Source organism: Augochlora pura, chromosome 7, assembly GCF_028453695.1.
Source record: "Augochlora pura isolate Apur16 chromosome 7, APUR_v2.2.1, whole genome shotgun sequence".
NCBI lineage: Eukaryota > Metazoa > Arthropoda > Insecta > Hymenoptera > Halictidae > Augochlora > Augochlora pura.
Window position 1 is genome coordinate 9,944,885 of NC_135778.1, and position 22,130 is coordinate 9,967,014.

Here is a 22,130-nt window from a genome sequence, read left to right on the forward strand (position 1 = left end):
GGATTACAATACAACGCGTACATTTAATACACTGACTATTGGTTTATTCACCGTTTTATTTTTTCGAAATGGCAGAAAATCATAGAACAGCTTCAGCATATTTCCGTGGAGCGTACGTAGGTTAAAGACGAGCCGCTCGAGCGGGAACTCCGCCCCGGAATTTTCCGCGCGCTTCCCCGCATTCTTGCAGGAAATTCGTTACCCTCGATCTATTCTCCGTGATCGAGGGAATCGTTGTCCATTGCCGAGTAGCAGCGCCCGAACGCGGTACCGGAAAAATCGATGGGTTCATTAGCCGTGCGCTTCCGCGAGCTTCTCCTCTCTTTTGTTCCTATTTTCGCGCGTCGTTCCGCGTCGCGGTCGGCGAGGGGCGCCGAAGAGGGGGGGGGGGGGGGGGGGGGGCGGGCGGGGGGGGAAGAGAGATGGAGGGGAGTTAACGATGCACGCATTCATACGTGACGCGTATTCATCGCGCGATGCCATGAAGCCAGGAAAACCCGTGGGAAAAGGCGCGGAAGCGGTCGGGTGCACGCGCGAACGGAAAATGTGTCGCGAATCGCGGCGCGGCTCGGCCGGATCGATCGCACGCTCGCACGCGGACGCCCACCGTCCCTCGCGTTCTACGGGGTGTCGGCAAACGGATGGTAAACATTATCCAGCGCGCGCACAATTGTTACAATTACGCGCGGACACCCGGTAGCTCCTCCGGCGATCGTTAAATCTCTGGCGAAGAGCAGTCGGCTTTTAGATCGCTGTAACTTCGTGGGAAAAAGATCGGACAATGGTCCAACCGAGCTTGTTTTGCAACGTGAAGTATCTACTTTCGGATCGTTTAAGTGCTTCTTTTTTTAATGCGTTTGTTCCGTACAGGGCTACGCGCGGAGGAAGTAAACGCTATCTTTCCTCTGGATATTCCAGATTCAATCCTTTATACAGTTTCGAGAACATTTTTTGTGTGACTCAAAGTAGAACGAATTCGAAGATTAGAATATCCTCTTTGCAACGGAGTCTTAAAATTCGTTGCACGATTCTTTCTCGCGATTTTATCGAACCTAGAATGTAGAATCGTTAGTATAGTCGTTAGCAAGTAGAAATTGCGATACTGTGACGAATTACTGTTATCTATAATCTTGAGAATTCTTTTCACAAAATGGAACTACCACGGCTTTCAAAGATCGAAGTCGCGCCTTCGCAACGAGGCCATAAATGCACGATACTTTGTTACGTGTTTTATTGCAGTTCGAGCGAAAAATGTGCCGGTAACATTCAAAGACGTCTGAATGTAGTTTAAAACATCTCTGCAAAGTTTGCCATACTGTTCCCGCGGCTAAAGCTACTGTGGACTTATTATTTATCAGTTTCTTTGAACAGTAACTAAGTTACTATTAGGTTGGTGCATATGAAATGTCGGATGTTTACATAAATATATAAAACTGTATATCTTTTTTCAAAAGCTGTTGATTTAATCAAAATATGCCCCGTTTGCTTTACTACACCCTTTTCAACAAATATCGATACAGAAATGCCTGTCTTAAACAAATTCTGATCTTTCGAATTAATAAACTCTGATACGGAATATTTCAGACTGTCTTCATTTATATCCCTTTGCGGACGGCGGGCGAGCTTCGCTGTGGACGACGGGTATTGGAGCGCGCAGTATTTTGGGCGGATATATCCGCCAGCCGTCCGCTAAGGGATATACTATTTAGCCCGTAAAAGCTCGGACAGATTTTGAGCAGTTTTAGGACGATGTTGCCATTATACGTTGTTCGGCTGAGGAATGTGACAGCGACCTGTCATAAATAATGTCGGGATTAAGAGAAATAGAACGAACCCTAGCATGGAAAACGTAAACACTTGAGTTTTTCTTCCTGACGTCAGCGATAAGACGTTGCCAGTAGGTTCGCCCTCGGCGCGTGGCTGTTCCATTACCCACCGCGCGAAGCATGTTGAATAGCTCGGAATTGTATGATTCCAAATTGAGACTAGTCACAACAATAATCACGCGCTTGCATTTTACCGCATTTTTGTAACTTCCCCACTACCTCTCGGACGTTAGAGACTATTAACCCTTTGCGCTCGAAGCCACTGCCACTGAAAATCTGAAATAAATCTTCTATATTTTATAAAATTTTATATTTTACTTCATTTAATTTCGCAATTGTTTTGTATGACGTATGCATAGTTTTTGTGGTCTAAACAGTATATAAATGGAGACAGTCTGAAAGATTCCGTACTATAGTTTATTGATCCGAAAAATCAGAATTTCTTGAAGACAGACATTTATGAATTAAACTCGCGGTGGGAAAAGTGTATTGAAACAAATGGGGCACATTTTGATTAAATCAATAGCTTTTGAAAAAAGTGTATACTCACTTAAAAATCCGATATTTCATATTCACCAACCTAATATAATTATATTGTATATATTCCACTTTTATCATATTTCATTTAAATGTAACACTTTTATGAAATATACATATTATGTATAACGTAATAGAGGACATCAAATTCGATATCCTTCTCCTAAATGGCAATATTTTGAGTTATGTGAAATATACTTGTCAAAGACAGCTATCTGAAGAATAAAGTCTGCGCCTTAAGTCGTGCACTTAAAATTTGACGAGCTGTTTATTGTTGCGTTTTTATGTTGATTAGAGCAAGGGGTGCGCGCCTTTTATCCGGATCAAGATGGCGAGTTCGTAGATGCATCGTGCTGGAACGAATGCGTTCCCCCGCGGGCTCAGCGAACTGCCCGTGTCGATGAATATTTATCGCTTTCAACGGTCGATTATGCGTCTGCATTTTAAAAAGAGGCTGCCGGCGGAGCTGGCCCTCGGACCGACAGTCTACTACGGGATCCCCTGGCACGGGATTACTCTCCGTTTTATCGAGTTCCACGAAAGGTTCCTCGCGGACGTTCTCCCTCTGCATTCTATGCAATTTCCTTCGGTAATAGGAAAAACTTTTATCTCGCGCCGCGCCCTGTCACGGGGACAATTGTTGCGGAATATCGTTATCGCTGTTTGCTAAGTAAGGAATTTCTTTCGCGCGACTGTGTCCGCTCAATTACCGGCGGAGCAGTTTCCGTTATGGCGACGTAGGACGTCGATAATCGCGAGCATAATCGTCTCGCCGATTATCGGGGTCCTAATAACGTAATCACACCGTCGTATCGTTTATCAAGAGCGAATCGCAATTACGGACGCATCGTGCTTTCACAGGCTTGATGATTCTCTTTGAAATCGCAAGCAATTACCAGGCCGCGGATCTTTGAGCAATTTCCAATTCTCTGAAATCTTTAAATAAATTAAGGCGATGGAAACATTAGTTTCTTTCGGTAATTCTAGACCTATCAGTCGAACGACTACTTTTTGAAATATCAGCAAAATTTTTCAATTCAACATTTATACTTTTCCTCAACTCATTTCACAACTTTTTCTGTAATATATGACTACATAATTTTCCATTGTTTATCTCTGTTTTTCTCTTGATTTATGTTCTATATCGTTATCAACCGTGAAGGGTCTTTTGTTGGAGCTTTTTTAACAATATCCACGCTGGAATCTGTGCGAAACGAAAAATATATCAAATTGGATATTGTAAAAAAATAGAAAACAGAATTACAAAAATGTTGATTGAAAATATTTACGGGAGAGACCCGTCATCTGCGAAAAGTGCGGCAATACATTGTATTTTCATTTGAATAAAAGTATCTGAATTGCGGAAGAGAAATCTCGATTTATCAATTTCTAGAATCTTTTTTGTAAGGAATGTATATGCATAATAAATGAAAAAACTAAATGTTTTCTAATTGTTACGTAAAAATTATTTTATGTTTCATTGGTCATGCTAAACTGTCCGCCATGTATCTGTAATCAACTGTAAAATACAGCGGTTATTTAAAAACTAATTTTTATATAGTGCATTTATAGTTACATATGTAGCTTATTCATTATTTTTGTAATCTGTTTAAAAAATAATATTTCAGTATATTCAAAAAATGTCAGTAGATTTAGTTTTAACAGACTCCTCGGCACGCTTCCTTGCATTTTATACATTAACAGGTACCATGGAGAATAAATAGCAATTACTTTTGCATTGCTTCCTGCAGCTATTGAATTCTGGCACCACCATGTTGCCTTAGCCTCGGAACGATTTGCAATTCCGTCAACAGCTCTTGACTGAAGCTCGACTCCTTTTAGCAGCTGCGTCTGCTGAATTTTCAAGCCATAAATTCCTTCCGCGTTGCAGTTAGTATTCGCTCTGACATCCTTTGTCCTTTCGTTTCGCAGAGCGTGAGTCACTTAGCTCTGCCACCAGAAATTATTCGTAGACGCAGCGGGGGAAAAAAATGTTTCAACGAAAATTGTGCTGTGTTGGAGGGCGCGCGCAGGACAAGCATTATTTCCGCATTATTTCTGCATCATTTTCATCGAGGGCTTAGGGGGCTAGGAGATTATTGAGCACGTCGTAAGAACGATTGTGCTGTAATCTATTGCGTCAAATTATTTTTAAAGGAGCTTCTGGGGGAGAAATATTCTCGGCTCGTTGAAAATCCTCGCGGGGGGTATAGGTCACTCGCCTATTTCCGTGCGCGGATCGATGAACGCCCAGTCACATGGGAATCACCATGAATCGCCAGGCGAGCACGTTGCCATGCTGTCTACAACCGTTCATCGTATTTTACCATTACGCGCGTGCGACACGATGAAAACTATCCCCTACAAGTATCGGCTCGAATTTATACGCATACGAATCCCTGGTAAAGTATAAAATGATTTTTATTAGCCATTGTTTTTCATTGTTCCTCGACGTAGGAATATTACAAGCGAGACTAACCTCCATACTGTTTTCTTAAAAGATTCTCCATAGTCGAGTCGCTTGGTAATTAGGACGATTGAAATGCGTCCTAACTCGATTACGAGTTACTTTCTGTAATTGTTAATTACAGCTCGACGCAATTAACCGAATTGTAGGCCAGTAACAATTAACGATTACATGGAGTATCTAGTTATCGGAATAACTATTACGTGTTCATCGCTGCTACTGAAACGTGTACATTCGCGCGTGATCAGAAAAATCTGATGCAACGCCGATACGCGAAATTCAATCGGTGAATCCGCTGAAGCCTGAATCACGTTCGCATAGGTCGGCAACTGATAATAACAAGGTCGCCTGTTAATTGGCATTTCCAGCCGGCTCGAAAATGCTAATTGCCAGCCTTTCGAAGGGAACGAAAGTAAAGGAATGACTTCGAAGGAATGCGGAGTTCTCGTTATAACGATTGCAATTTCCTCATTACTTTGTTCAATTAAATCAAACGTTCCCGTTACGATCGGGTCTGGAACGAACTTCTCACGTCCACGAACTATGAAATCTTTTTCCGCAAGCCCGGTTGAAATCGGGAATCTCTAAACTCTCATCAATTTTGTTCTTTTTGGTATGGATAATATTTTCGAAAGAAAACACTTGCGGTGTAACTACTGTATCAATGATATTAATTCGCGACGAATTGTGTTGCAATGCATTTTAAAGCGATTAGCGATATTTAATCACCAAGAGTTGTACATCGAGGTTAAATTACTTTTTCTGAAGGATTAGTAAAATCGTAGGATCATCCCTTAAGAGACATACACAAGTAATCGACTAGATGTATATATTCCTACGGAACATTTTGCAATGAAAAGAGTAACAATAATACCGCGACGAGGAGGCAAAATATCCAGAAAATTTCACAGGTTGTCGATTTTATGCAATTATGAGAAAAATGAATAGATCAAACATTCGCACAATTCGAAAATGTTTGACTCGTTAGAATGATTAAAAAAAGAAATACATGCCATCTGATAATTAAAAAAGAATTACCTAATCCAACTCTACAAACACTCCCAAGTTTATGAACATTTTTCAACGAAAAAATTATTTCTATTTCCTCGAACCCGAAATGAGATATCTCCGATGTTTTAATAATAATCGCTTTTCAGTTTTGCAGAAAAGAATCTCAATTATTGCAAGCACCTTGGATAGAGCTCTCTTCCTGATTGAGGAAAAAACGAGTCGGCTAGCGACGCGGGATTCTCGTAGCGGATTCCGTTGCGTGTTATCGCGGGTCGAACGGAAACGGGACAGCTTTCCCGGGGATTTTCCCGACGGTTTCATTTCGAATCGCCTCCAGCTTTTAGTGTATCAAACGCGGATATCAGAGGCGGTCGGTAAGGTCGAAATCGTGCTGGGTTGCTGCACCGTATTCAGAGATGCCGCTCCGACGATGCCGGCCGTCGCGACGCCAGCTCGACGCCAGTCCAACATGGAAAACCGTTCGTGTATATCCGTCGGATTAAACCGGCGCTCCGCCCGGAACTTGTTTCTACGAAAGAATAGAGAGCGAAACAGGTACACGCGAACATCGGGGATCCGACAATTCTCGGCGCTGAACTCCATCCCCTGTTACCCGTGCATCGGCGGGGCTGGTACCAACACTCGAATAACTTCGATGAAATTTCATTTCATTTTTTGCGGGCCTCGAATGCACGTCACGTCGACGAATTAGTCGGCGACCGATTTCGTTTGAAGTTGGACGAAATGTTTCGGGAAAGGAATTTTGGTGTCATTATAAAATTTCACATCTTGTATTGGAATTATTTTTATTAATAGATTGCAGATTCATTGCGTTTAGGACGAAAATGAGTGCATCAAATCTAACGCAGTGAAAATATATAAAGAATTGAAAGATAATCTTGCATTATTTCTATATTAATCTTGTATAATCTTGTAGTATTTCATTCGTTAAAATGATTAAGAATGGATTTAAATGTCTACGTGGCTAAGACAACTTGCAGTCGGTGCTAACAATTTCTACTTTGCATAAAAATTCCCAGTCTAGTTATTACTAGATATACTCGAATTTTTGATAACTTGAATGTTGTGTTGATTTGCAACAACAATTTCAATCTTGGACAGTCTAGTCTTTATCATAGAAATATCTCCACCATTTTGTGAGACTATCAATGTTGCAAAACCGCAATAAAATACTGCATAATTGCTGTTATCATCGCTTAGGAAATTAGAATTTTTTGTTGTTCTCTATGAAAAAAATCACGAAACTTTGACCGTTTCCAATCGTTGAGAATGATTAATATTGCATAAATTGTTCTCTTGCTAGCGAAGCAAACAGCCGGAATCTTTTCGATGTTGTTCCTTAGATTTTCGAAGATGTTTGTTGCGAGATTTTGAAGACAATAGTTGTTGCGAAATAAACAAGATCGTCTGAGCGACCGTGACAGATTGATTTCTGATTGGTGCGGGCCATTAAAAATAATAGCTATAGCGATCGTCATCGAGACGGCAGTTATAACGACATTAAGGGCCACTGGCGATCGATTAATTATCCGGGGTGTCCGGGTCCCGGCCGCCATTTTGGTGGCCCCCTTTGCTGGTTCTCGCGGCCGTTACCATTTATCAAACCTCCTCGCGGATGGCCGGCGCATCAATAACGGATCAAACCATTTTCTCTGGCCCGGTAGCGGGCCGTCCGCCTGTACGCCGGGGTCCGACGTAGGGAAAAAGACAGTAACTAACGAGCCCCGAAGTCAGCCGGTGATAATTAATATGCGGAAATCACGGGGCCGAACAAACGAGCAGTCGTTCCGAACAGAACGCGGCCAACTGATATTGATATGCTGCGATCCGCGGCATAATGCTCGAAAGCCTGACAAATTTCAATCGGCCGGGGGACACGTGCGATTGGCAGCGCGGCCATTTCGACATTTTTAATCGACCCCGACACTCGACGACCCTCTGTCTGCCGTCGAATCCAATCGAAAGCGTAAAGAGCCCCCGAACTTCGCCGCTGTCTTGTAAAGTTTCCCCGAGAGCTGCCAAGAACTCTTGTTAAAAGAGCGCGTTATCCGTGGGCATTTTTGGAAATTCATTGAAGAAACGTTTACACAATCTGGAGACACCTTTAGCACCGATAATTATACAATCATCGAGTTTAATTTCTTGATATAAATACACGTATGAGTAAGCGCAGATTTTTCTGAAAATGTTACGTGTTTTATTGCAGTTCGAGCGAAAAATGTGCCGGTAGCATTCAAAGACGTCTGAATGTAGTTTAAAACATCTCTGCAAAGTTTGCCATACTGTTCCCGCGGCTAAAGCTACTGTGGACTTATTATTTACCAGTTTCTTTGATCAGTAACTAAGTTACTATTAGGTTGGTGCATATGAAATGTCGGATGTTTACATAAATATATAAAACCGTATATCTTTTTTCAAAAGCTGTTGATTTAATCAAAATATGCCCCGTTTGCTTTACTACACCCTTTTCAACAAATATCGATACGATAGAAATGCCTGTCTTAAACAAATTCTGATCTTTCGAATTAATAAACTCTGATATGGAATATTTCAGAGTGTCTTCATTTATATACTATTTAGTCCGTAAAAGCTCGGACAGATTTTGAGCAGTTTTAGGACGATGTTGCCATTATACGTTGTTCGGCTGAGGAATGTGACAGCGACCTGTCATAAATAATGTCGGGATTAAGAGAAATAGAATGAACTCCAGCATGAAAAACGTAAACACTTGAGTTTTTCTTCTCTATATATTTTATAAAATTTTATATTTTACTTCATTTAATTTCGCAATTGTTTTATATGACGTATGCATAGTTTTTATGGGCTAAACAGTATGTAAATGGAGATAGTCTAAAAAATGCCATACTATAGTTTATTGATCCGAAAAATCATAATTTCTTGATTAATCTGCAATTTCTTCGACAGTGTTTTTTCGCTGAAATTGTATTTGCAACTACATTTCAAATCACCCTGTCGAAATCTACTCGGATATGATGTATCGCATGTCGTAAAAATCTCCAACTGTACATGGTACTGAATAAATCACAATTTTCGTGGAATATTTCAATTTTAACATCAATTTTCAGGATTAAAAAATGCTGTAAATTTACATTGTATTTTTCGCTAATTCCGCAACAATTCAGCATTAACGTAAAGAAACCTTCGTTTTACTTAATTTCTATGGAAAATTCTTTCACTTTTATGTTAACTACGTCGTTTTTCTGCACTGCGCGGTGTTCGCAGATTATCTAAGAAAAGTTCGGAGATATTTTCTTTGCTACTTCGCCTCGCGGAACAGCTCGGGAATTACGAATTCACTACCGCTGTTCGATATACAGTGTGTCCCGTGGTGAACGTATCGGCCGATTATGCGAGGCGACGGATACACAGTTCGCTTCTACGCGGGTCCGAAGGCCGGTCAGCCCCGGTATTGGAAATCAATTAACCCGCGACCGTGGCGCGTCTCAAACCTCTCGCCGCCCCGCGAACCTTTCCAACCCTTCCGTACACACGTGCATCCCATATGCTTCGTTATTAATACACAAGGAAGCAGAAAGCGGAGGAGAGAACACCGAGATCGGCAATTAGTCCGCTATACCCTCGGACTTCTGCAGACAGCCGCAGGGATGTTACCTTGCCAACGTAAATGCTCGCATTCGGCCTTCTACTCGATCAATCATTTTTCCCAACGTTCCATCACGGCCGATCTGACCAATTGTTAACGTTCGCCAATTCTTAATGTTTAACGAGGTTTAAGAATATAGGGAAAGATATTTTTCGCGTAGATTTCGAAATCGTCGTTTTAGTTGAAAAATCTAAAATCTTTTGACATTTTCATCAAAAGGAAACTGATTATCGAATGTTTTAACTCTTTGAAGTTTAATAGGCTTTTTATGCATGGCGGGGTATATATTTTAACTCAACTCGAAAAATTGAATTTACTTATGGTTATACGAATTGTATTTTATTAAAAGTTATCCATTCAGTTGGCAATGTTACGTATCAACGATAAATGCATAAATAAGTGGAAATAATAATGTGCACAAGTCGAAATGCTTTAATAAATTGTTGGCACTGTTGTGATTCTCAAAATTGATTATAAGTGAATAAATTGTTTTATAATTTCAAAGAACATGTTATTTGATGTTTCACACTAATTCTCTTTCTTGTTCGCATTTTAAATATTATCTTACGTTAAATAATTGATATTAACGTCTTCTCCCATTTTCTTGTATTGAAAACAATTCTATGTAATTAAGGGTCTTATTTCCTTTAAAATCGTGTGCCTCAAAGAGTTATCAAGTGCGTTCTGTCTATAGCGAACTCAGGAAATTTCTGTTAAATAAATATCTTGAAACAAACTATACAAGTATGTTGTTCGAAAAAACTTGTCGAGTTATGTATGAAATTATTGTCAGGAGTTGTATTATTGAAATTTTGAAGCTGTATCATTTTTAAAAAGTTAACTGTTGCGAGACTATAATATTAGTGAAAACATGCAAAATAATCAGAAGTACACTCAACTACAGACTAAGTAATCTAATATTTTAACCGTATCTCTGATAAATTGTAGACCATTTCAATTAAAATCATCGTCGCACGACGCAAGCCTTTGTTCAATCGTCAACCCTGCTGAATTACATCAAAAGATTGCATTTAATTCTGAAATAAACATAATTTAACGCTCGGATTTTACTCAGTAAAGAAACGAAGTACCGTATCTCCCTGTCGAAGTAGATTCCAGCGATAGCATAAGTTATTTGTAGCGAACTCTCGTGTCTGGTGCCGACGGTCTGTCGCGTTTATTACGTTTAAAATTATGCGCGATATAACTATGGCCGTTAGAAGATAATGACGGAATCGCGGAACTAATTACGAGAGCGTTCACGCGTGTAAAGCCAGTGCCAAGATCGATAGCAAGTTAACCAGGGGGAACGGAGAGAAAAAAGCGTTCAGCGATTTGAATTCTGCGACGCGATAGGCCGAGTATAGAGTCACTTGGCGAAACGATTGTTCGAGCATCCCCTTCGCCACCAAGTAACGCGAACCACGTGTCCTTCGACCGTGCCTACCATGGATCTGCATTATTGAGTCGCGTAACGACCGACGCGGCGGGCGGCAAACGACAAACGGGGAACTCGAAAATGTGAGTCGTTTTCATCGCGCGCCACCATCCGTGTTTTCGGTTCTCTTTCCATTGGAACACGGTCGACACCATTTTCCGATTCTCCCATTTTTCTCTATCCCCCGCCCCGAACGCCATCATTCGACGAAAAATCCGGCGATTCTTTCGCCTCGATTATCGCGGAATTCGAGAACGTGGGAATTCAATTGTTAATGGTGTGTAATGCTCGATATATCAAGAGTTGTTCGCGCCACACAGTTCGCCAAATTTCCGTTCCCGATTTGTTCACTTCTCCCGTATTTTCCGTCCGACCTTTCCCATTTGAAAATTACTCGCGTACATTTCGATCGTGCCGATAAAACATTCGGTTACAGTTTACCAGAATTTTTGACAATTCGTATTGCTAATCTACCACTGTCTATACACAATTAATGCATACCATTTTGTAACAACGACTGGATTCACTTAAACTTTGTACGAGTTTTATTTTAACATTCGATGCTCCAATATTTGGCACGTTATTTTATCGGAATTCTGTTAATAAACCTTTCGATAACTTCTTTTTTAGATATGAATTTTAGCAGAAGTTGTTATTACTTGTTTCATTTATTTTTTTATGTATACGTGTATACGATATTTATATTCAATTTATATACAATATCGTATATATTGTATAGCACCGTCTACACATCATTAATGTACACTATTTTGTAATATTTTGAGTCACTTAAACTTGGCACGATTTGTATTGTAATATACGATGCTTTAATATTTAACACGTTATATATGTCGGAACTCTGTTAATAAACCATTCGATAATTTCTTTTTTAGACAACAATCTCAGCAGTAGTTGCAATAACGTGATTCATTTATTTTTATGTATACTTGTATACAATATATATATATATACCATCTATATACAATATTGTATACTTTGTATATATGTATATATAAAAATAAATAAAAAGAGCTTCTTCTAAAATTGTTATTTAAAATATAATGATCGAAAAGTCTATTAACAATAGAGTATAATAGTAACGTGTCAAATATTATTAAAACATCGAATATTATATAATCGTATAATTAGTTCATGGAATCTTGTCTTAAATTTAGCAACAGTTAATGCAAATATGTTAATCTTATAACTATAATATATTTATATACTCTGTAAAGCGGGTCAATCGAATTGTAATATTATACGAATCCAATAATTGAATTAAGGATGAAATTACAGACGTTTTTGAATTATTATTTAAAGAATTCTTAACTGTTGAATCGCAATTTTAAAAAGTGGGAAGAAAACTGCCGATTAGTTTTAGTAACATCTACACGAATAAATAAATTCAACAAATTTCTCGTGAGAGCATTTTTATGACAAACTATACCGGAAAACCGAATTACGACTGCTTTGGTGTAAAAGATGAGCTGAGCCTAAAAGGAATTGTCGAATAAAAAGCAGACATTTTGACGGACTACGTTTTATGCTTCCCGGAAATATGGTGAAGTTAGCTCGATAGTTCCCGTTCCTTTTTCCAGGGTAAGTTGTTCAAGGAAGAACTGGGTTGCGTTAACGTCCCATTTGACCGCTTACTTCTTTAAACAAACCGTCCGCATTTCTCCCTAGCGATTCGGTTCAAGGCTCGGCCTCCCTGATCGATTCCTTTGACACCCGTCTAAAGCCCTTTCAACCAAATAATCCCTGCATCCCGATCATCCACGCGAGTGCTTCTAATTTTTTGGCAAATGAACCTTGAATCAGCCTGGCGGAATTCTTCTGAACGTCCCGAAGCGATTATCTAACATTCCGACAGCTGATGGCATCCTCCTTTTTTTATCAGAAACACGCGTCGAGACCTTGAATTTTTTTCATCGCATTTATCGACTTTGCCGATTCAACGTGGAATACGCCTGTGTGTGTGTTGCAGATGGATGGATTTTAATCGCATCGAAACGTATTCCAATTATGATCACTTTAGCTCGAAACTGTGTTTACAATTACCTGTTGGTAATTCTACAATAATCCGGCACGCTGAAAGTTTCGTGTAATTTACAGTCAAACAAATATGAAATCGATGAGCGTTTAAACAGCTGTCGGTCCGCCTGGTATTACGGTCGAACGAGCGAAATTCCGTATCTACCGATTTATTTTATTCTCGATATTCTTTAAACTCGGCAAATGTGAACAGTCTTTTCGCTGGTCAATATCGAATTTTTACAATAATCGAACGTTTTACAATCGTCGTTAATGGTCTTTACCTTGCTGAAAACAACGGCAATGCACGCTTGAACAGCGGCGAAACGACTCCGCGCACCGTCGCAGTATTTAAATAATTTCCATTCGTTTCATTGAATTTAATTCGACGATTATCAACGATTCTTTCGTCGCAACGAGATTCTCGCAACAAACACGTCGCGGACCGTTCGAATTTCATTTAAAAGTGATACTCGTTAAACCGGATCCTGGATTAATCAAACTTTGCGTTTCTGGACGCTTTAACACATTTGATCGGCCGGCAGTGTGTACAGATCCACGGTCTAATTAGCAATGAATTATAAATCGGAACCAATCTAGCCAAGCGTCTTGAACAAGAGAAACATTTGCACTGTCATCGCCGGTCCTAATTAACTGTGCATTATGAATCCGGTTCAATCTAGTGACCGGCGCGCTCTATACCAGGTTCACCTATTTTCGATCAGGACAATGCCCCAATTCCAATCAAGTAACGAAGCGGACTTTCTCGGCCAAATTTGTCGCTCCCTGTCAACCGGAAATATTAGTGTACAGGGTGTCTGGATCGTTCTCTGCCACGTGAATCATTTAGCAGTGAATTCTTTGTAGTATGATTATCATTGTAAAAGGGCATAGCCGATTAAGATGGTCAAAACTGCCCTTAGAGGTTATTCAATGAGTCATATACCGTTCGATAGCTGACCAATAAAAACTCATCTGTGCAAAATTTTAACCCTGTAACTTGTCCGTGAGGGTAGTTACAGGGTAAATTAGATTTCGCGGTTTTCCGGCATTTTTCCAACTTTAGCGACTTTCTAAAATTTTGAAAAAAATATGGCTTATTTTGGACATCAAGCCGGATGTTATAGAATTTTTTCAGATTTTTCAGTTGCAAGCTGTGATTATCAAAAATGAAAAACCCTCCAAAAAATCGGAAAAATGAAGATTTCTCGAAAACTTAAATTGCCAAAACTTTTACATTAATTCCCTATCTATCACGGCTCGTGTACTCAATATTTCTCAGATTTTTTGCTCGCCTACAACATTGTCAAAAAAAATGAAAACCCAATGTGTCGATGTGTTTTGCTGTCAGAATGAAACTACTACTTTTCTAGTTTACCGCGAGTGTGGATTAAGTAATTTTAAACGTTATTACATCGAAACAAACAATTTTTTAACTCTTGCTCGCTTAATTCGCATTTTCAGGGTTTAAAAATTGTTTGTTTCGATGTAATAACGTTTAAAATTACTTAATCCACACTCGCGGTAAACTAGAAAAGTAGTAGTTTCCTTCTGAAAGTAAAAAACATCGACACATTGGGTTTTCATTTTTTTTTTTGACAATGTTGCAGGCGAGCAAAAAATCTGAGAAAAATTAATCCTCTAAGGGCAGTTTTGACCATCTTAATCGGCTATGCCCTTTAATTCTCGGAAGAGAACAATTCTATAAACTCTCCAACGATAATCGATGCGGCATCAGAGCTTCTGTAGCTTAAAATATTATTTTAACGAATTGATACGTTTATAAAATTAAAAGAATATAACATTCGATTTGGGAGAGTTTATAGAATCATGTATGCAAAATATGTGAAGATTATCCGAGAAGCTTTTATAGGCTAAGCTCAAACAATTCTTTAACCTAAAAACTAGCTTATATATCGTACGTAATGAATAAAGTAACGCGATGCTTCTATTAATTATAATCGATGCAATCATAAATGAAAGTTTGTAATATATAGTATACAATGACTCGCATTAATATTCGAACATCTTTTAAAACCTTTTTATATCGAATGAAGTGATTTGAATTTTTTGGAGGTTATAAAAGACTAGTTTGCTATAATTGAAATGCTGTCTTTTAAATTTCGGTATTACTTGGAATGGAAAATATTAATTATAATATATGCTATAAATATTTTCTATTCATTTTTATTTTATTTTATTTATTTTCATCATGATGCAAAATGGCGTATGCTAAAACAAGCCATCGTGATTTCAATTCTATATACCGTTTATTTTTTGAAATTACCATGCACTTTAATATTAAGATTAAAAAATAAGTCACCTGTCTCTTTTTGCAGCTCATTACAGTTTCTCTGCCCGCGAACCTGTTAAGCTAAAGAAATAGCATAATTTGTTCAGGTAACGAGCACGATCTAACCATCGATCGGCATGTTGATGAACCGATTAGACGATTGTTGGTCGATTCACCAGACACCCTGTAGATCGCGATTGGGTGCGGGTGGTTTCGGGGGGATAGTATATCGATTATTCGGGCGTCTTTCACGTGAAACTCACGGATGCTGCCGATGCTCGGGATATCTGACGTGTCGTTCCTCTGAGAAGCCATAGATGCCGGCTACCGCGGCCATACCTCAATCTCCTCGGGCAACAGAGGACTCGATGATGGCCATTCCAGGTTCATAATACCTCGTCGTCGGAGAGAGAGAGAGAACCTAGGTGCTGGCTGGTTCCGTGTCCTCTGCCGGTGTCATCTCGTGTCTCCGTGGACCGTGGCCGTCTCTATTTTCAGTCGGCCGTCCGGATCGACCGTCGTCGTCGTCTGCCCGTTTCGTTCCCGGCCGCAGGAACCGTGCTCGCCGGCTCCATAAGCGTCCTTGCTCCCCTTTTAAAATAGCTCGCGAGACCGGCGACCACCAAGGTCGAGCATATCCCCTTCGAACACCTTCGGACAGCGTCGTGGATCGTGTCGCGCCGTGCCGTGCCGTGCCGTGCCAAAGCGTGGCTCAGCTCCTCGAAGCCACCCCTAATTCCTCTTTTCACAATCTCACTTCCTACTAGGGATATCCCAAGACCCCCCTCCACTCGCGTCTGCACACTGCGCGTCCCTTTATCGCGGATAAAGGACCTGATCACAGACTCGACCCACCAGAACCTGAACACTGGAAACCCTCCGACCTATGGATTCCACCGACCAACTACTCGATTAACTCCGCTGTATCCTCTGTCCAGGAGTTACGAGGCAGTTTGAGAAGTGTTCAAACTTGGGGTGTCCGTAGTCATTGATGGTAATCAGAGGGTTGAAATGCCTTGGGATTTTCACTTGGAAATGGTCGTCGATGCGGTTTTGCAGAATCATACGAAAGGTGGCTCAGCTTTGAGAATTTATTAGACGTGGGTTAGTTGATCTAGGATTTCGAAATCTTTTGCTACGTGATCGTGCATGATCGGAGATTGTGGACAAATTTTTATTCTTTGATGTATTCAGCGATTCTTGCCGGAAACGTCATGGACTGACTTATTTGCAGAAGTAAATTCGAGGTAACATTGCCAGTGAGAATTCATTTCTATACTTGAAATATAATAATTTAAATAACTATAAAATATATGTAGTATATATTTCTTATAAACGAGTAGCAAACACGTTTATTTCGATTATATGGCAAATTTCGTACATGCAAGGTATTTTATGTGTTTATTTGTTTATTTAACCTTGTACAGGAATAAGATATTGATGTACAAGGAATTCGTAAATATGGAAATTTCAGTAACTGAGCTCATCTTTTAAGCTGGTAAACAGCATCGACGACTATTTCCGCGGAAAGTTGCGGTTTTCTCAATGTAATCTCTGAAAGATTTTGGGATCAAGGCGAAGGATGTTACAGAATACGGAAGAGAAACGTTGAAGGATGCGGCAGAGTTAAATCGACGTGGTCTAAAACTGCTCTCTCGTTTACGGTGAACACGGAACGATGTCTGAGGACTCGCTCGGATTTTCTATCACGAATTCTACGTAACTAAAGGAAATTTTTGGCAACGTATGCGACCCGGGTAGCTACGGTTTCAACTGCGGAGTGACTGCCAACCGGCCGGGGGTAGTTTCGAAACCGAAATCGGGGTGACGTTTTCGAGCTTCTAGTCGGGGAGGGGACGCATTGCGTACTTTCGTTTGTCACGATGCAATCGTTCCGACATAAGCTTTAAAGACAGATTCTTTAAAATTTACTTGAAAAATTCGACTGTTCAAGGAGCTTAATATTAATCTTCCAAACTCTTGTTCCACTTGAACAGTGTCTTAATGAATCTATAGAAAAAAATTCAGCGTCCAATTATAATTTTTTAAAAGTTCCAGTAATTGAAGGTTTACTTTTAAGTTAATGTGTTTAATTAGAGGCGGTGAATTTTTCTTAAATCTTTTTTTATAGATTTATTACTAATCTTGAAGGAGTGAATCGTCTCGAAAATTGTGAACTCTAAAGGATCGTAAAATGTTAGAGCTTATTCTTTAAAAGTCTGTATTTATGATATACATTGAGTGACGATAATATTTAAATTCGAAACGTACTAACACTTTAAAAAGTGGACGAAATGATTTGATTTATTTTTAGACGATATGATATGAGCAAAAAAAATTCTGAGCAAACTTTTTGCAAAAGTCCGACATCTCAAAACAAAATCAACTCATTCCATTTAACTTCAAAAAAGTTTTTGCGTTCTGACACGTGTCTGAATATTATCGTTAATCGTTGCGTAAATGATCTTTGGCGTTACGATGGAGCTTTAGCCGTTTCATCAAGAACCGACAGCACGTCGAAACTTTCGGGTAACGTGACAAGCTATCGCAACAATGAGTAACGACCCTGTAACGCGGTCCGCGATACCCTTAAGTCCTTAATTTTCGTTCCCTATTCAACATTCAAGGTTCTTTTTGCTCGGATAATAAGTTCTCGCCCGGTCTCAGCTTCTTGCCAGGGCTAGCACTCGGGAGCGCCGTGCGTCCTCGATGTGTCCCGTTAATTTAGCCGTCCCCGCTTCCGCGAAGAACCGAGGAACGTCGGCCCTTTTCGACGTCGCGCCGCGCAAAATTGGTAAAAACCGGCTGCCGCGTTCCGGGAACGCTTGTCCGCGACGGCTGCGATTGATTTATTCGCGAACGGATTCGCGCGAGCAAGTGTCTTGGACGCGTTGGCAATTTTACGTTCTCGAGCACCACGTTTCTGTGCTCCTTTCTCTTATTTCCCTTTCGGCTGTGACCTAATCATTGATACGAAAATAAATAATCAAATATTCTCGTTCCGGATGTATGAAGAGTATACACGGACTCGCGTTAATCCTTTGGCTACGAAAGACGTATGTATACGTATTAATATATGTATAGGAAAGGTGTAAGCATACGCCATATTTGTTAACGATTTACGTTGAATTAACGATTTACATTGTTGTTGAAGCAATGTGCAAGTTGAGTGAATTAAAAATAGCTTAGAAAACAACTTAAGATAGATTAAAGACTGGACATTTTTAGTTTATTTGATTCTTAATTAATTTGTTCTCTTCGAGAACAAAATCAAAGGGTTATTAGTAGGACACCTTTTTAAACAATATGACTCCTTTAAAAATGGACAAAATGACTTACTAGGCAATGTCTACAAAATGTTTTCGAGAAATTCTAATTAGTTGGAATGAACGCAGAAGTAAGAAAATTGCGCTTTTCCAACTGTATTGTGTATAAAAAAGTGTTACGACGCCGTCGTAACGACAGATTTAAAAGGCTAACGAAATTATTGGGCGATTTGGTTACAAGATTTTATTTATTTATTTATCGATGTTTCTGGAAGAATGTACAGTAACTGTTCTAAATACAAATATTCGTTCAACTGAAATTCGACTGGTAATTGTTGGAACGTGAAGAGCTTTACAAGACGGTTTTCAATTAGTAAATGTAAGTACTTGAATTAAAAAGTCCCGTTCATACTCGCGTAACTGCAAAGCATCGCAAAATAGAATAGTGACAAGACCAAGAGAAAAATCTATTGTGTGACGTCTGACGTATCTGAAGTCGCCAAGTACGAAGTTTCGATTTTTCAACACGTCCTACCGACAAGCCCGTTTAGATAGAAGATAAGTTTTATTGCTTCCACCATTGTGCTACTTTCGGCGTAGCTGGCATTCCGCGAAATTATTTCCTGGCCACTTTTCCCAATAATGTTAAAAATTGAAGCAGCTGGTCTCGCGGTTCGGAAACCGATCGAAATTCTACGCGACGAATGAACTGTTCGAGAAACCATATGTTTCCTCCATCCTGTATCCCGCAGATTACGAACGAATTTACCTATTTCTAAAATAACAATTTGACGAAGTGCGAAGCTTTAATTTTAGATGAAATCGCATTCGACCAATCGATTGGAAAGTTTCAAGGTTCATAGTGTACCAGAACTTCCTCGAACGTGTTTCAGCGACTATTAATATCGCCTCGCCGATATTTTTCTAATAAACACTGTTTCGATTTTGTTGAAATATTGGTTCGAATCTGACGGTCAGGCAAACTCTGCAGGTGCAGCTGCAGCTTCGAGTTACTGGAGCGGTTCCGACCGCCTCCTACTTCCTGATTAGTCAGCTGAGTAGGTAAGAACTGTGATTGGCGATCAATGATCCATAACGCGTACGGGGACGCTCTTAAATAGACGATAACCATAAAACTTCAGGCACCCCGTGAAAATCCTCGCGATAGGTTGTGTGGTTTTAACTTGGAAGAACCTTGTTAAATGTAAATGTATTCCGAATCAAATGGATGTATTATCTTTTTCCACTTGTAAAAGACGTTCACCTTTGCTGGTCCGCGTTCGTTTAGAACGCTGTCGCGAGTTAGAACGGCTACGAACTTTCGAAACGATGGAATAAACGACACGATTTTATTCCATAGCGTGTGTTGTAAACGCCGAGCGAAGTTCGAAGCTCTATTAACAAAGCTGTGTTTCCGCTGTTTGGACACATCGACGTGTAAATACAGAGGAAGTCAAACTCGCGAAGTGGATCTTCCTATACTGCTCAACTTTTTCTAGCTCGACCTTTTTTTTCTGCGGCTAGCCACACTCGTGCAATAAAAATGTCGCATTCTATTTCTTATGTAACACGGCATTATTTCAAGTAAACTAGATCCCCTACTCTTTTTATTTTTCTTCCTTATGTTGTATTAGTAGTTTTTTATCCTTGTGTTCAATAACATCCTTTTAGGTTAGTTTCCTGTGTGCACTTATGTTTATTTACGATTTTGTATACACATGTTGTCCCAGATGTTAACGGTCAAATAACGCCAGTATATCCTACTATAGCATATATAACAAAAACACGTAATATAAACATAGGCACAAAAATGCTATGTTAAAAAATTACAAGAAAAATACGACGTAACAACGGACTGATTTTCATTTCATGTGGACATATGTTAACGGTAGTTTTTTTATGTGTATTGACTTATTTAATTCTCTACAAATGTTAATGCTGTATTTAAAAAAAACAACGGACGATACTTCAAAGCTGTGCTAACACATGTAGATAAATATTCCCAATCAATCCGTTGTTTTTTTATATTTTTTTTTGTATAAATTTGGTGATCCTGAGGCGACAGTAAAATTGACTACTGCATCTTTTAGAAGAATTTCCTGTATATTCAATAAATAATTATACAATAAATCGTCAATAAAAATCTTCCATAAGCGAACAGATTCAATTTCATATATATCAAATAATACAGTCGCATCATATGGCAATATTGTAAGTATGAACAAATTTCTTCCTTATCGAGCTAAAATAACTTCGACTGCAAAGAGCTGATAAAGGATTTTTATGCTGAATATTCTGATACCATTTGATCGAAAAACCTGGGACACCCTATATGTAAAAGGCTATACCCGTTAAGTATTAACTACGTAAGTAACTTTTACAATGACAGAACAAACCTATAAACCACTTAACGCTTTACCACTTAAAAGCCTATAAGTCGGTCTTTTACCCCGACAGGCAGCCTATGAAACGGTTCCCATAGCAATCAATAATCTTTTTTAAATATTACATACCTTTCGCGGCGAATAAAATTAATAAAATAAAAGAAAAAGAAAGAAAACATATGAAATAAATATTGTTTAATGCTAATATAATGAAATTATAAAAATGTTAGTAGATTAAATTACCCCAAAATGACACAAATGTTTACGGCCGAGTGACGGGTCGGTAAAGTGTTAATTTCTCTGGACACGTCGACGAACGTATTAGTAATGCCGATCGAATATTTTCCAGCAGGGGGTAACAGCTCGAAATAGTCCGTCCCAGATGAACGTTTGACCAAACACAGAGGGAAAAAAGATCGGAGAAACGTGTTGGCACGCGATTCGAAAGTCGGGTCGGAAATTCGAAATTAATAAAAGGCGAGGAGTGACTTTGTCCGCGTGGTTCCGGAGCGGAATCGCGGCCGAAATCATTCACGGTTGCGGGGCATTCGTTGGCCGGGTTTCATTCCAGGTTCGGCCGAACAGTGCGAACGGTTCGACGGGTTTGGCCGCGTCAGTGCTGCGGGTACAGTGCGGCGCGACGCGACGCGACGCGACGCGGCACTGCAGCCGCGACACGCGGCCTTTTGTCCATTGATTTCAGACCGGGCAGCGGTTCCCGTTCGATAGAAACCTCGCACCCGCCGCGTACTGCGTCCGTTTTCATCGTCCACCCCGGCCAACCCCAACTGTTTTCCACACCCAACCCCTAGGGTCCCCAAGAATCTTCTCCCTTATCGCCGCGCGACACTTGCGGTATCAGCCCGCGTTTTCGTCGCCACCCACCCTGATTCATAGCATCTAGATTATATTTCTATGTCCTGTCAACCAGTTAGCTGTTACGTCGTAAAAACGTAAGCACCGTAGCGATAACTAACGAAGCAGTTTAGTACTATTTTTTTCATGATAATTGCCTCTATCTTTCCATTCGTCTTATTTCATCTAGCCTTTAACCGTCTTAGTGCCGGAGGGCCGATATATCGGCCCGCGCTGCACTGGCGAAAAGTGCCTTATACTTATACCTTTGTTATTTATTTAATTTCCAATGTATGTAGAAAAATTGGCGTCACTGTTTCACTCTCTTTTTGAATTATGTAAATATTGCTTTTCGTTTGGTTTTTACTAGCCT

General features: G+C 39.8%; 1 protein-coding gene across 16 annotated transcripts in view; it reads right to left on the reverse strand.

The window, feature by feature from the left end:
* Shaker (potassium voltage-gated channel protein Shaker) overlaps positions 1–22,130 on the reverse strand; it is a 246,968-nt gene that overhangs the window by 103,151 nt on the left and 121,687 nt on the right. For 4 of the 16 annotated variants that reach the window (XM_078186994.1, XM_078186993.1, XM_078186988.1 and 1 more), the window contains exon 2: positions 15,516–16,136. The exons of 7 other annotated variants lie outside the window; for them this stretch is intronic. In XM_078186994.1, coding sequence (XP_078043120.1) covers positions 15,516–15,589 — 74 coding nt within the window. In that variant the 5' untranslated portion in view covers positions 15,590–16,136. Of the gene's footprint in view, positions 1–15,515; positions 16,375–22,130 lie in introns of those variants that run through there. 5 more of the 16 variants (XM_078186992.1, XM_078186991.1, XM_078186990.1 and 2 more) reach the window with 4 other exon arrangements.